The sequence below is a fragment of the Gossypium hirsutum genome, chromosome A12 (genome assembly GCF_007990345.1).
Source record: "Gossypium hirsutum isolate 1008001.06 chromosome A12, Gossypium_hirsutum_v2.1, whole genome shotgun sequence".
Classification (NCBI taxonomy): Eukaryota; Viridiplantae; Streptophyta; class Magnoliopsida; order Malvales; family Malvaceae; genus Gossypium; species Gossypium hirsutum.
The window spans coordinates 74,845,705-74,859,149 of NC_053435.1; the positions used below are offsets into that span (position 1 = coordinate 74,845,705).

Consider the following 13,445-nt stretch of genomic DNA (forward strand, 5'->3'; position numbering starts at 1 on the left):
TAGAGTCTACTAAATTTTTAATTAGAGTCTCGAACCCTTTAGGCAAGTGTGTATTGGTTGATAAAGTGTGTAAGAATTGTCCATTGATAATTTAGGGTAATTGCTTTCTGGCTAATTTGATGTTGCTATCATTTGACGAGTTTGACATAATCCTGGGCATGGATTGGCTATTGATGCATGATGTTGTTGTAAATTTCAAACGAAAGATGATTGATTTGAGATGTCAGAATAATGAGATTATTCAAATTGAATTAGATGTTTTCAACGGATTGCCAGCAGTGATTTCAATTATGTTTGCTCAGAAATATGTGAAAAAGGGTTGTGAAGCTTATTTAGCTTATGTGCTTGACATGAAAGTGGCTGAAAAGAAGATTGAATCAGTGCTAGTTGTGTGTGATTACTTAGATCTGTTTCCTGAAGAGTTACCGGGTTTACCACCAATCTGAGAGGTTGAATTTGGTATTAAGTTAGTGCTTGGAACAACTCCGACATCGATAGCTCCGTACAAAATGACACCGACTGAATTAAAAGAGTTGAAAGCTCAGTTGCAAGAATTGACAGATAAAGGCTTCTCACGAGTGAGTTATTCTCCCTGGAGTGCACCGGTATTGTTTGTGAAAAAGAAAGATGAAACTATGAGAATGTGCATCGATTATCGATAGCTCAATAAAGTGACGATCAAGAACAAATATCCTTTACCGCAAATAGATGATTTGTTTGATTAGTTGAAATGAGCTACTGAGGTTTCAAAGATAGATCTGAGATCAGGTTACTATCAGTTACGAGTAAAAGATTCAGACATTCTAAAAACTACATTCCGAATGAGTTACAAACACTATGAGTTTCTAGTTATGCCTTTCGAATTAACGAATGCACCTGCTGTTTTTATGGATTTGATGAACAGAATTTTCAGACCGTATTTAGATAAATTTGTTGTCGTATTCATTGATGACATTTTGATTTATTCGTGTGATGAAACTGAGCATGCTGAACATTTGAGAATAATGCTACAGACTTTGCGAGAAAAGCAGTTATATGCGAAGTTTAACAAATATGAATTTTGGTTACGAGAAGTTAGTTTTCTGGGACATGTTGTGTCGGTATTTGGTATCTGATTTGATCCAAGCAAGATTTCGGCTATTTTGGATTGGAAGCCTCCGAGAAATGTTTCTGAAGTCCGCGGTTTTTTGGGAATTGCTAGTTATTACCGATGGTTTGTAAAAGGATTTTTAATGATCACGACTCCTTTGATGAAACTACTTTAGAAAGATGTGAAATTTGATTGGTCTGAAAAGTGTCAGAAAAGTTTTGATCAGTTGAAAGCCCTATTGACTGAAACTCTGGTGTTAGTTCAGCCAGAATCTGGTAAAGAATTTTTGATCTATAGCGATGCATCTTTGAATGGTTTGGCCGTGTTTTGATGCAGGAAGGCAAAGTCATAGCTTATGCCTCGAGACAGTTAATGTCGCATGAAAAGAATTATCCGACCCATGATCTTCAGCTGGCTGCGATTGTATTTGCATTAAAAATTTGGTGCCACTATCTATTTGGCAAAAAATGTCACGTATTTTCTGATCATAAAAGTTTGAAATATCTAATGACTTAGAAAGATTTGAATCTGCGATAAAGAAGATGGCTAGAACTACTAAAAGACTATGAGGTTGTTATTGATTACCATCCATGAAAGGCTAATGTTGTTGCTGATGCTTTGAGCCAAAAATCATTGTTGCATTACATGCCATGAATGCTCATTTAGCTTTGTCTAATGATGGTTCGGTTTTAACAGAATTGAAAGCGGGACCTTTATTCTTACAGCAGATTATTGATGCTCAGAAGGTTGATAATGAGATTTTAGCAAAACGAGCCTAGTGTGATCTAGATTCTGATTCTGAATATTGAACTCATAATGATGATTGTTTGAGATTTCGAGATTGAGTTTGTGTTCCTAGAAATTAAGAGTTAATTTAGATGATTTTGAACGAAGCTCATAGCAATTAATTATTTGTTCATCCGGGTAGTACTAAAATGTATAATGATCTGAAACATCTTTATTGGTGGTATGATATGAAATGAGATATATTAGAATTTGTTTCAAAATGCTTAATTTGTCAGCAAGTTAAAGCTAAACATCAGGTTCCGTCTGGGTTACTTTAACCAATTATGATTCTTGAGTGGAAATGAGACAGAATCACGATAGATTTTGTATTGGGTTTACCTCTTTCACCGAGTAAGAAAAATGCAATCTGGGTTGTTGTTGATAGATTGACTAAATCAGCTCATTTTATCCCGGTTCGTACAGATTATTCACTTGGTAAGCTTGTTGAGTTGTATATTTCTCAGATTGTGAGATTGCATGGAGTATCTATTTCTATTGTTTCGGATAGAGATCCGAGGTTCATATCACGATTTTGGAAAGAAACTGCAAGATGCATTAGGTATGAAACTACACTTTAGCACTGCTTTCTACTCATAGACGGATGGTCAATCCAAACGGATTTTTCAGATACTCGAATATATGTCGAGATGTTGTATTCTTGAGTTTGAAGGTATGTGGAAATGATACTTGCCATTGATTGAATTTGCATATAATAATATCTTTCAATAGAGTATCAAAATGGCTCCTTATGAGGCTTTATATGGTCAGAAATATCGAACACCGCTGTACTGGACAGAGCTTAGTGAGAATAAGATTCACGGGGTTGATTTGATCAGAAAAATAGAAGAAAAAGTGAAAGTAATACGTAATAGTCTGAAAGCAGCCTGGATCGTCAGAAATCATATGCAGATTTGAAAAGAAAAGACATTGAATTTGAGATCGGTCATAAAGTGTTTCTGAAAGTATCTCCATAGAAGAAAATACTTCGATTCAGTTGTAAAGGCAAACTTAGTCCGAGGTTCATTGGACCGTATGAAATCATAGAGCGTGTCGGGCCAGCTGCTTATAAATTGCTATTGCCACATGAGCTAGAAAAGATCCATAACGTGTTTCACTTATCGGTGCTACGAAGATACAAATCAGATCCTTCGCATGTTATTTCCTTGACTGAGGTTGAAATTTAGCCTGATATGTCTTATGAAGAAGAACCTATCCGTATCTTAGCTCGCGAGGTTAAAGAGTTGAGAAATAAGAAAATTGCATTAGTGAAAGTATTGTGGCATCAACACAAGGCTGAAGAAGCCACGTGGGAACCCGAGGATGCTATGAGAAAATAATTTCCAAACCTATTCTGTCATCTCTTTCCATAAAAAATATCAGCTATGAAAGGGGGTTTGAAAGCTTAAGGTTTTTTCAGCAACTGGAAGCACTTGCAAGTAAGTGATTTTGATAGTTTCCCTTAATCATTTTTACATTTTTGGACTCCTTGAAGCATACACTACAGGAAAATAGGGCTTTAGCGGCATTTTTAGTGGCGTTTGGACCAAAAAATGCTGCAAATATTATACATTAGCGGCGCAAAAAACTGAGCAATAGCGGCGTTTTTGGTCCAAACGCCGCTAAAAACTAAGCAATAGCGGCATTTTTGGTCCAAATGCCGCGAAAAACTGAGCAATAGCGGCGCTTTTGGAAAAACGCTACTATAGATCGAGGTTTTAGCGGCGCTTTTGGAAAAACACCGCTATTGCTCAGTGCGCTTTTGGAAAAACGCCGCTATTGCTCAGATTTTAGTGGTGCTTTTGAAAAAACGCCGCTATAGATCGAGGTTTTAGCGGCGCTTTTGGAAAAAAAGCCGCTATAGATCGAGGTTTTAGCGGCGCTTTTGGAAAAACACCACTATAGATCGAGGTTTTAGCTGCGCTTTTGGAAAAACACCACTATTCTCAGTTTTTAGCGGCACTTCTGGAAAAACGCCGCTATTACTCAGTTTTTTTCCAAAAGCGCCGCTATAGATTGAGGTTTAGGGTTTAGATTAATTAGTATTTTTTAATTTATATATTAAATATTCTCTTATAAAATTATAAAAGAGATAATATTAATTTTAATATTTTAAAATTATAACAAATTATTTATTGAAAAATAAATAAAAAAAGTAACAGATTGATATGGATAGGTAATTATCTATTTTGGATAGGACCAATTATAACAAATTAAATAAGGTATTATTTTTATTTTGAATTCGATTTTATTTTGATCATATCTAAAACTGACTTTATAAACAATATAAATTAACTACACCATTCACTTAGCTATGGGAAAGTTAATTTCATTTTAGTTACTTAATTAAGAAAAGTTACACATTGATAACCAAACTATTTAATTAGAAGTTTTCGTTTAATTAAGTTACGAAGCTGTTATAATCAATGTTTATGGCTTTTTCTAAACCCTAACCCCTAACCCCTTAAATGAACAACCTTTTAACCCTCAGACTCTAAATCTCTAATCATAAACCCCTAAAACTATAAACACTAATCAATAACTCTTTAAACACCAGACCCTAAATCTCAAATCATAAACTCTTAAAACTCCAACTACTAAACCCCAACCCTTAAAACCCAAGCCTGAAAACTAACCTCTAAACCCATAAACTATAGATCGTAAATTCCAAACCCTAAACTATAAACCATAAATAATAAATTTTTAAACCGTAAACCCTAAAATCTAAAAAATAAATTTCATATGGATATTAAGTATATATATATGTTCATGGTCTAGGATTTAGGATTTATGGTTTAGGATTTGAGATTTAATTTTTAGTATTTAGGGGTAAATATGGTGAACTACTTGTGTATCTTGGATTTTTTTATAATATAAATCTAAATAAGATAAATATAAATTATTATTTTTTTAAAAAAATATATCAAAATGGGTTAAATCCCAAAAGCAAACATTGACAATGGTTTAGTGTGCAATTGTATACATGCATGAACTTTAATTTGATCCAGTTCTTGTAAATTATTAACACAATTATTGATATAACATCATTTTATATTTATATATTCAATATAAAAATATATTGATGTATTTATACTTAAAAGAATAATACTTGTATTTGCTTTGTCATTTTGTATTTTTTTTAATTCATCGATTCCATTTTATTTCTATTAAAGTTTTATTTTGTATTTTATATGTTAATTTAAAAATGATAAAAATCTTCAAAAAAATTGAAAATTTAAAAATTAAAAATTAAAAATTAAAAACTTAAAAACTTAAAATTTTAATATTTAATATTTTAGTCCATATTTCAGTTAAAAAGATCAATATTCAAGATTTAAAAAAACAAAAATTCTAAAAAATAATAATCTCAACACAAAAATTTTAAAAGAAAAAAATAGAAAAAAATATATTAAAATAAAAAAAATAACATTGAGCAATAGTGGCATTTTTTGGAAAAAACGCCGCAAAAAATTAAGTTATAGTGGAATTTTTTTAGAAAACGCCGCAAAAAGTTGAGATACACTTTCCATCTAAACCGCGTCTTTTTATTTTCACCCCTCCCCTATATCCCCAATTTTGCGCTGCTAAAAACCCTGATTCTATTCCCTTTGGTTTTATCGATCAAAATCCCCTTCTCATAAAGTTTCTCTCTTGAAGATTTCATGCCTACCCACCTTTAATCTCAAGCAACGGAAGAGACGCGGTGTGACCCTAGCCTCTTCCTTTTACTTCTATCGGGGGGGAAGGGAATCATGTCTTTCGATCTCATATGCTGAAGCCGTCCTGCAGCTGCTTCGGATCCTCCCAAGATCTGTACGGCTGAGGACCAAAAGAAGAAATATGATGAGGTTCTAGTGAGTGGCTGTTCGAGATTTCGCCCTCGCTGATTCTCTACACCGCAAATTCGTACGCTCTTCCCTTTTTTCATTTTATTTCCTTTTGAAATATAATTTTTTAAATCTATATTCAAATCTTAATTCTTTTTATTCTAATATAAATTATTTAATTTCTTGTTTATCTTCGTCTTCAATTTCGTAAAGAAAGAGGTACCACTTCAATGTGTAAATTGTCTAGTGACATTAACAATTTGCTACAAGAAGAAACTGAGCCTTTTCCCTCAATATACAACTTTAACAGTCAGTAAAGATTGAGGTCCTTTTTCTTTTTCCCTTTTGATATATACAATTTTCATCAATTAACATTTTTGTCTTCCTGTTCCCCAAAACTTAGATAATGAAAACTACATTAAGTTTTCGTGTTACAAAAGAGAACAAAATTATCTGGAATTTTGGCAACTGACATTTGCATTTTTTCTCTGGGGATGAGTTTATCAAGGGACATAGACTATAATTAAGTCTGAAATGCTCAAATTTTGATCTTGGCGGTTCACATGATATTTTATCTGGTCTCCCTTCACTATTCATTAAGAATACCATAACAGTTTAGAAAGCGTGGTAGAATGACAAATAATTTATTGTGTGATGGTGTCAAAGGTAAAAGTTTATTTCTTCAATGACCTCTTGGAAAACAATGTACTGAAACTGTCTATGGTTTTGGGAATTCTGAACATGTAAAATTTTAGGTAAAAAGCCAGTGGACAGTGCCAGCGTTCTTGATGCACGTTTGAAAACCATTCTTGAAAATGTTCGATTGAATTATCTTTTATAACGGGAGGAAGGTGGTTGGGATGCTAATCTCAATTGGGAAGACATCTTATCGCTCGAAGAACAGCAGAGATTAGGCATGGTGAGTTAAGCTAACTTCCACACTTCAGACTAAAATATTTTACTTTTCATTCTTGACTGAGTTCTGTTATTTTGATGTCAAACTTTCTGTTTTACCAGGCAAGGTTGTTCTTCCACACGCCTAAATTTGGTATCCTTGACGAGTGTACAAAGTATGTAACTAATCACTATGCATTCTTTTTAAAAAACCAGTAACTAGGTGTCTAATTTACCTTGGTATTCTTCCAATGGCAGTGCCACGAGTGTCAATGTTGAGGAGCAACTTTATAGACTGGCAAAAGATTTGGGTATTACTGTTATTACCTAGTCACAGGCAAGTAGTTCGATCAGATAGTGAATTAGAGACAAGCATGCAACCAGTTATTTTCAGAATTTGACAAATAATAGAACACTTGGGATGCTCTTCTTGATTTTGTCATTGTCTGCTGCAGCACTTCTTGAAGCAAATAGCAACATAACTAGTTCCTTTCTAATTTAAAATTGAAACCATTTCTTTTGTTATTTATTGTGTTTATTTATTCATTTGTTATTTTGTAAATATCAATTAAAGTGCAGCTCACATCTTGTTTTGAAAAAAGATTAATTATTTAAATGATAATTTATTTCACTAATTTAGAAACAAATAATTGAATTTTATAAATATGATCTGAAACATGCATGCATTTGTTTTCCTTCTCTATGTTTTGTAGTCTATATTTTGCCGACTACTGCATCAAATTGCTTCAGTCTTGATATGGTTTCCAGTTAGACTCTGAGATAGAAGAGATGGCAGTGAACCAGACGACGGCGTTGAAGGTGGGGTTGTGTCTATTGGGCCTCTGTTTATTCAGCTACATAGTGGGTCCACCTCTTATTGGCATTTCATGGAAGGATTAGTAGCCTTCAGCCACACTTCCAACACTTGCCCACCTTGCCTTTGCGATTACTCTTCTCAGCCTCTTCTCACAATCCCTGAAGGTATTCCCAACTTTTATTTCTATTTTGCTTTTGATTGTTCGCTTATGCTTGAAATTTCTGTCTTTGAATATGAAATTTTGAATATCCTAGTATAGAAGATATGAATAATTTCTTTAAGTTGTATTAGCTTTTTTTTTCCAGTTGTATGTGCATGTTATTTTTTTAATTAAAATTTTGATGATATTTTAGATTTGAAATTTCTGCATCAAGCATTGTCGTCTTGCTAATGTGTTGTTTGTTTAATGTTGTGGATGATGCAGAGGTTTGTGAGAAGAAAATAAGCTTTTTACTAACATTTTAACTTGATTTAAACAAGTTGATAAAAAGGTTATGCCCGGTATGGAAAATGAAGGTTCTAACCTCTCACGAGCTGAAGAACAAGCCAATGAAGCATTTAAAGGTACCAATGTAATGAGCATGTAAATCTCAGTATCACAAATTTTTGATTTTGTTTTATCGAATATTGATTGGGTTAAAGTGTTTGATTCTGCATAGAGAAAGTACAGAATGTGGATAGTCAAATGCATGTATGAGGATTATGATAGTGATGTTTGCAATTTCGTTGTGTTCAATTGTGTTGAAGCTCTCGATTTTCTTTTATTCAGCACATAAATATGGTCAGGCTATTCACTAAGGCTGCTGGTTCTGCTAAGAAGTTAGTCATTTTAGTTTATACATATTTTTAAGAAAACAATGTTCTAATATAATCTGCTAGTTTTAGTGTAAAGCAATTTGATTTTAATTTATTTCATTTCTTTTTTATGTGGTGTAGGGGGTATGTTGGAATTCACAGTTCAGGATTTAGAGACTTTCTGCTTAAACCGGAGCTGCTTCGATCTATTGTGGATTCTGGTTTTAAACATCCTTCCGAAGGCAAAGTTTTAAACTCATGTCTGATTTTAACATTCGTGAATTCCATGAATTAAGTCATTTTGTAATTTGATCTGCTTATCATATTTTTAATATTTCTTACTATAGGTTGTGGATTTTTGGGAAAGTGGTCTTGTTCGATGGTCCCGTTGCAAAGGTTACATAAATCCTTTCATGAAGTTCAGTGATCAGGAAAGGAAGTTTATCTGCAATTTATGTGGTCAGTAGTAATCAGCTTTGTGTGCTCATCTCATATATTTTGCAGTATCTTGTGTATTTTAACTTATTCTTATATTCATACCAGTCTATTATTAAAGGTGACACTACAAATATCAAGTTGTGGTATATTGTTCTCGTATATGTAGTTTATTTGAGTGTTGGAGTTTTTGGACTGCTTTCTCAAAATTTTTATTGACTAGAAGTTTTCTAGGAAAATTTGACATGGTCCTGAAATTCAATTTATAATTTGTTGCTAATATTCTTTTATTTTTAGCTGAATTAACAGACCAAATTCGGTTTGTTGGTTAACCATAAAAAATTCAGTTTGGTTAACAGAAGAGATTTTAAGAAAATTTGATATTTGAATGTTATTTTGGTTATTAGTTAGGATTAGTCCTGTTAAGTTTTTATACCTTCATTTTATTTGTTTTGAACTTTTAGTATGTGTTAATTCAACATCTGATGGTGATTAATATCTTCATTGTATTATGCTTTTAGATTTTGATTTGTTCTGATATTTTGGTCGGATATGTATAATTATCCATTGAAAAAATGTTGAAGGTTAATTTTGTTTCGTTAACGAAAACTAACCAAATTAACCGAAATATTAAGTTGTTTTATCTTTTCCTGCAATTTTGTAGTTAACAGATTTGGGTTTCACGTTACATTATTTTCGTTAACAAGTGCACGTATTTTTCTTCATTATTTTTGCTGTTAATAGTGTTCATTATTATTTACTAATAACCTGCTGATTGGATCTATTTATGGTGTTAAGAGTAATGTTTGTTAGCTTATATAATATGGGATTGAGAAAAAAAATTATTGTTGTATTGAGATTTTTGTTTGATTTGATTGGTTGTGTTTATAGATTGAATGTTTTTAGATCTGTTTATGGTTTTCCTTGATCTGGGTATGAACTGGGGTTTGAAAATGTTTTTGAGTGTATGTAATGTGTTGTGATAATCAATGAATAGAAGGAGAGTTTGAGGATGGATATCTAGATGATGGATATATTTCTATAATATTTCTATAATTGCATATTTCTATAATTTCTATGATAGATGATCCACAGGAATTAGAGAAGTATAGCGACGATAACAAGGAACTGGCTTGGATGTTCTTCGTAGACGGCTGCGCAATTTTACAGGCAGTTTACATGCGTTACGTTAATGATGATGATGATGGTAAAATGTTTATTAAAAACAATTTGCTGACATTTGTGTACTTGGATCAGTTCTTGTTGGAAAACCAATTAGCTTTTTCGTGTTCTTGAATTGCTTACAAGCCATAGAGAAAATGGCGAAAAATTCATGAGTATGATCAAAGGTTCATCGACGATACTGTTATCAACCCAGGCGAGGACAGGTAATTTAGGGAATTAAATAATCATTTTTGTGGAGTTTAAAAATGTTAAAAGGTTTTTATAACTAGATGGGTGATGGAATCTATTTGACTCTCATTTCCAGTTGATATAAAAAAGAATTTCATGTATTAATTTATGATTTTATTTTATTTTAAAAAATTGAGCAATTATTTTTTTAATTGGAGGGCCTAATTTTTAAAAGCAATAAAATGTAAATTTTCATTTCTTGGGAATGACCCATGCCTGTCGGTTTGCATTTATCCTGTTGAGTGTACATTTTTTAGAAATAAAAAATTATGATTTCAAATCTAACTTTTCTAATGGAAAAGTTTAATATCTTAAAAATGGTAAGATTTTTGCATTAATACAATAATAAAAAATTTATTTTAGCTAATATTGTTTGAAACGGTTTAGATTGAAAATTAACTGAGACATTAATCCGAAAAAAGTTATTAGACCAGTCTCCATGTGTATGCTTGCAAGCTGTTGTGGTGATGCACATTAGTTGTTTAGTCTTTTGTTTTGTTGTGCTGTAAGTCTATTAATTTGAATATTTAACCATTTGTCTGCAGGGTAACCGACTCTTCAAAGAGGGACAATTTGAATTTGTCAGGGCAAAATATGAAAATGTGTCTAATGTGATGCTGGATATGTTTACTTCAAGAAAAATAAAGAGTGAGATGTTTGAGGTTTATCATTCACTTTCATGTCTTGATAAAATATAGTTTGGGGTGGAATTGAGCAAAGGCTTCAGAACTGTGATTTTGAGTTGAGTTTATGTTTACTCCTTGATTGTACTGATAATAATTTGTCAGGGAATCTTAGGCATTGGCTTTCTCAAACGTTCTCGCCAGCAAACGGAAATTACAAGGGAACAAGCAGTTCAAATTTGCCCATTAGATACGTCATTTTCTCTTGTCTTTTATTTGTGTAAATCATTTTCCTTTGTTTAGTGACAACGAATCTTTGAACATAATTTCTGTTGAGTTACATATAAATGATTTTTTTAAAAAATTGTGTATAGTTTAAAGTTCAAATTTCAAAAATAAAACATAAAATATTTATCATAGAAAATAAATATTATTTAATTTAATTTTTTTTAAAGTTTATATTCTTTAGCGGTGTTTGTGAAAAAAACGTTGCTAAAGGTCATGGTTTTTAGTGACGTTTGCTGGAAGAACGCCACTAAAGACTATGATTTTAGCGGCGTTTTTTGGAAAGCGCCGCTAAAGACCATGACTTTTAGCGGCGCTTTTAACGCAAACGCCGCTAAAAGTCATTGTCTAGCGGTGTTTTTTTAAATAAACGCCGCAAAATTTTGCGGCATTTGCTATAACGGCGTTTTTTGCGACGCTTGTGAAAACGCTGCTAATAGTTCTAGCGGCGCTTTTAAAGGTAAAAAAAAAAAAAACGCAACTAAAAGTCTGTTCTCCTGTAGTGATAAGCTTTCAAATGATGGGTCTATTTTGCAAAATGATTAAGAGTTTAGGGTTTTGCCATGAATGGATTTGTAGTGTTTGTTGAGTTTTTATGGAAGAAAATGAGTCCTAGTTGTGTCATAAACAACTTTTGTGAAAGGTGTTAGCATGAAAACACCTAAAGAGACTATTTTGCATAATTTACAAAATAGGTGATAATTGTGTGAAATAGTCAGAATTTGGGGTTTCTATACGAGTAAAAAGAGTTCGGCTAGGCTTAAAATAAAAAGAAATTCGATAAAAATCGATTTTTGAGCATAGAGACAAAATGGTCATTTTGTCAAGGTCTAGGGGCAAAATGGTCATTTTACCTAATACATGAATTTTTGGATTGCCTGATTTTATTTTGTGACTAAATCAGTGTATTTTACTAATATAGATCAAGATTTTCCAAATCCGAACCTAGATCGGGGGAAAGCCAAGCAAATCGACTAAACCGACTAGTTGTATGTATTTTGTAATCCGAGGTAAGTTGTATATAAATAAGACAACAACATTGCTAATGTATGTGTCAAATTGCATTTAAATTTAATATAGCCTGAATTGCTTGATTGTGGAATTGAGAAAGCATGATGATAATAGAAACAGTAAAGTTTTCGTTGAACATAGGAAATAAATCGGATATTCATGCCGTGACATTAGGATCACTTGTGTGAGCTAGTGTAAGACGTGTGGGACATGCATTGGCCAAATTATGAGAGCCAGTGTAAGACCATGTCCGGGACATGGCATCGACATTGAGACGAGAACTAGTGTAAGACATGTTCGGGACATGCATCGGGCTCGAGGCGTAAGCCAGTGTAAGACATGTCTGGGACATGCATCGGCTACGAGATAATAGTCAGTGTAAGACCATGTTTGGGACATGGCATCGACTTAAGATATGAACCAGTGTAAGAACATGTCTAGGACATGACATTGGCACCTTACCTATGATATTCCAAATGATTCAACGGTGAATGTTATGTTCTTGAGCTAATGAGGAAAGTATAGCCGTATTGTGAATGGTACATGTACCTAATTGGTATGTATGAGATATGAGCTCAATATATATAATATGTGACTTGTATGGATGGTAATGAGTAAGTTACACCTATGCCTACTTTGGTGTTATGAGCATGTTGATTATGAATAGATGCTGTGGTTTACTTATTTATATGCGACTTACTAAGCTTTATGCTTACTCCCTTTCCTTTCTATTTTCTTTCAGTGCCGCCTAACTAGCTCAAGGATCACCAGAAGTCAGAGATATCAATCACACTATTAACCGAAACATTTGGTATAGTTGGATTTATATTTTTGAATATGGAATCTATAGGGCTAGACTTTATTATTTTGTGTCTTTGAGAATTGGCCAAATGTGTTGGCTTGGTATAGATCCCACATTTTGCATTTAGCTTTGAATGATGGCTAACATTCATTTTGAGTTTATAAAAGATGCATCTTCATGGTTGAGTGAATGTTTATTGTGGTTGATTTGATTTTGAAAATTATGCTTGTTTTGGTATTGATATAAAAATAGGTATGCAAGGGTAGTAATGAGGCTTGGTAAATAGCATTATATTGTCCACACGGGTAGAAACGGGCGTGTGTGACACACGGTCAGCCCCATGAGCGTATGGTTTGGCCGTGTGAAAATCCCTGTAGGTGAATTAGAATTTAATTCCACACGAGTGTGGGACACGGGCGTGTCCTAGGGTGCTTAGGTCGTGTGAGCCACACGGACTATCAGTACGACCATGTCGAAATGATCACACGGGCGTGTTACCCTTCTACACGCGCGTGTGCCCTATTTTAAAGGCAAATTTCTTAAGGTTAGTTTAAAAACCCGGAATGGTTCCGAATAGTTTTCAACGGTCGATTTAGGGCTCGTAGGCCCATAATAAGAAGTTTAAAGTAGAAATTGAAAAAGTTTTAATTTAGACCAAGTCTCGGTGACT

General features: G+C 33.1%; 1 protein-coding gene across 2 annotated transcripts; it reads left to right on the forward strand.

Moving 5' to 3' along the window:
• The first annotated feature begins 5,410 nt into the window (after positions 1 to 5,410).
• LOC107933931 (uncharacterized) lies at positions 5,411 to 10,703 on the forward strand. 2 transcript variants are annotated; one of them, XM_041084278.1, is made up of 12 exons: positions 5,411 to 5,779; positions 6,456 to 6,619; positions 6,718 to 6,770; positions 6,853 to 6,931; positions 7,308 to 7,575; positions 7,892 to 7,975; positions 8,348 to 8,448; positions 8,554 to 8,665; positions 9,306 to 9,353; positions 9,726 to 9,848; positions 9,950 to 10,029; positions 10,600 to 10,703. In XM_041084278.1, the coding sequence occupies exons 5-11, from the start codon at positions 7,482 to 7,484 to the stop codon at positions 9,976 to 9,978; spliced, it is 591 nt and encodes a 196-aa protein (XP_040940212.1). In that variant the 5' UTR covers positions 5,411 to 5,779; positions 6,456 to 6,619; positions 6,718 to 6,770; positions 6,853 to 6,931; positions 7,308 to 7,481; the 3' UTR covers positions 9,979 to 10,029; positions 10,600 to 10,703. The 2 variants fall into 2 exon arrangements, with proteins under 2 accessions (XP_040940212.1, XP_016721740.2); XM_016866251.2 differs by having other exon boundaries at positions 9,726 to 10,029.
• Positions 10,704 to 13,445: the final 2,742 nt, after the last annotated feature.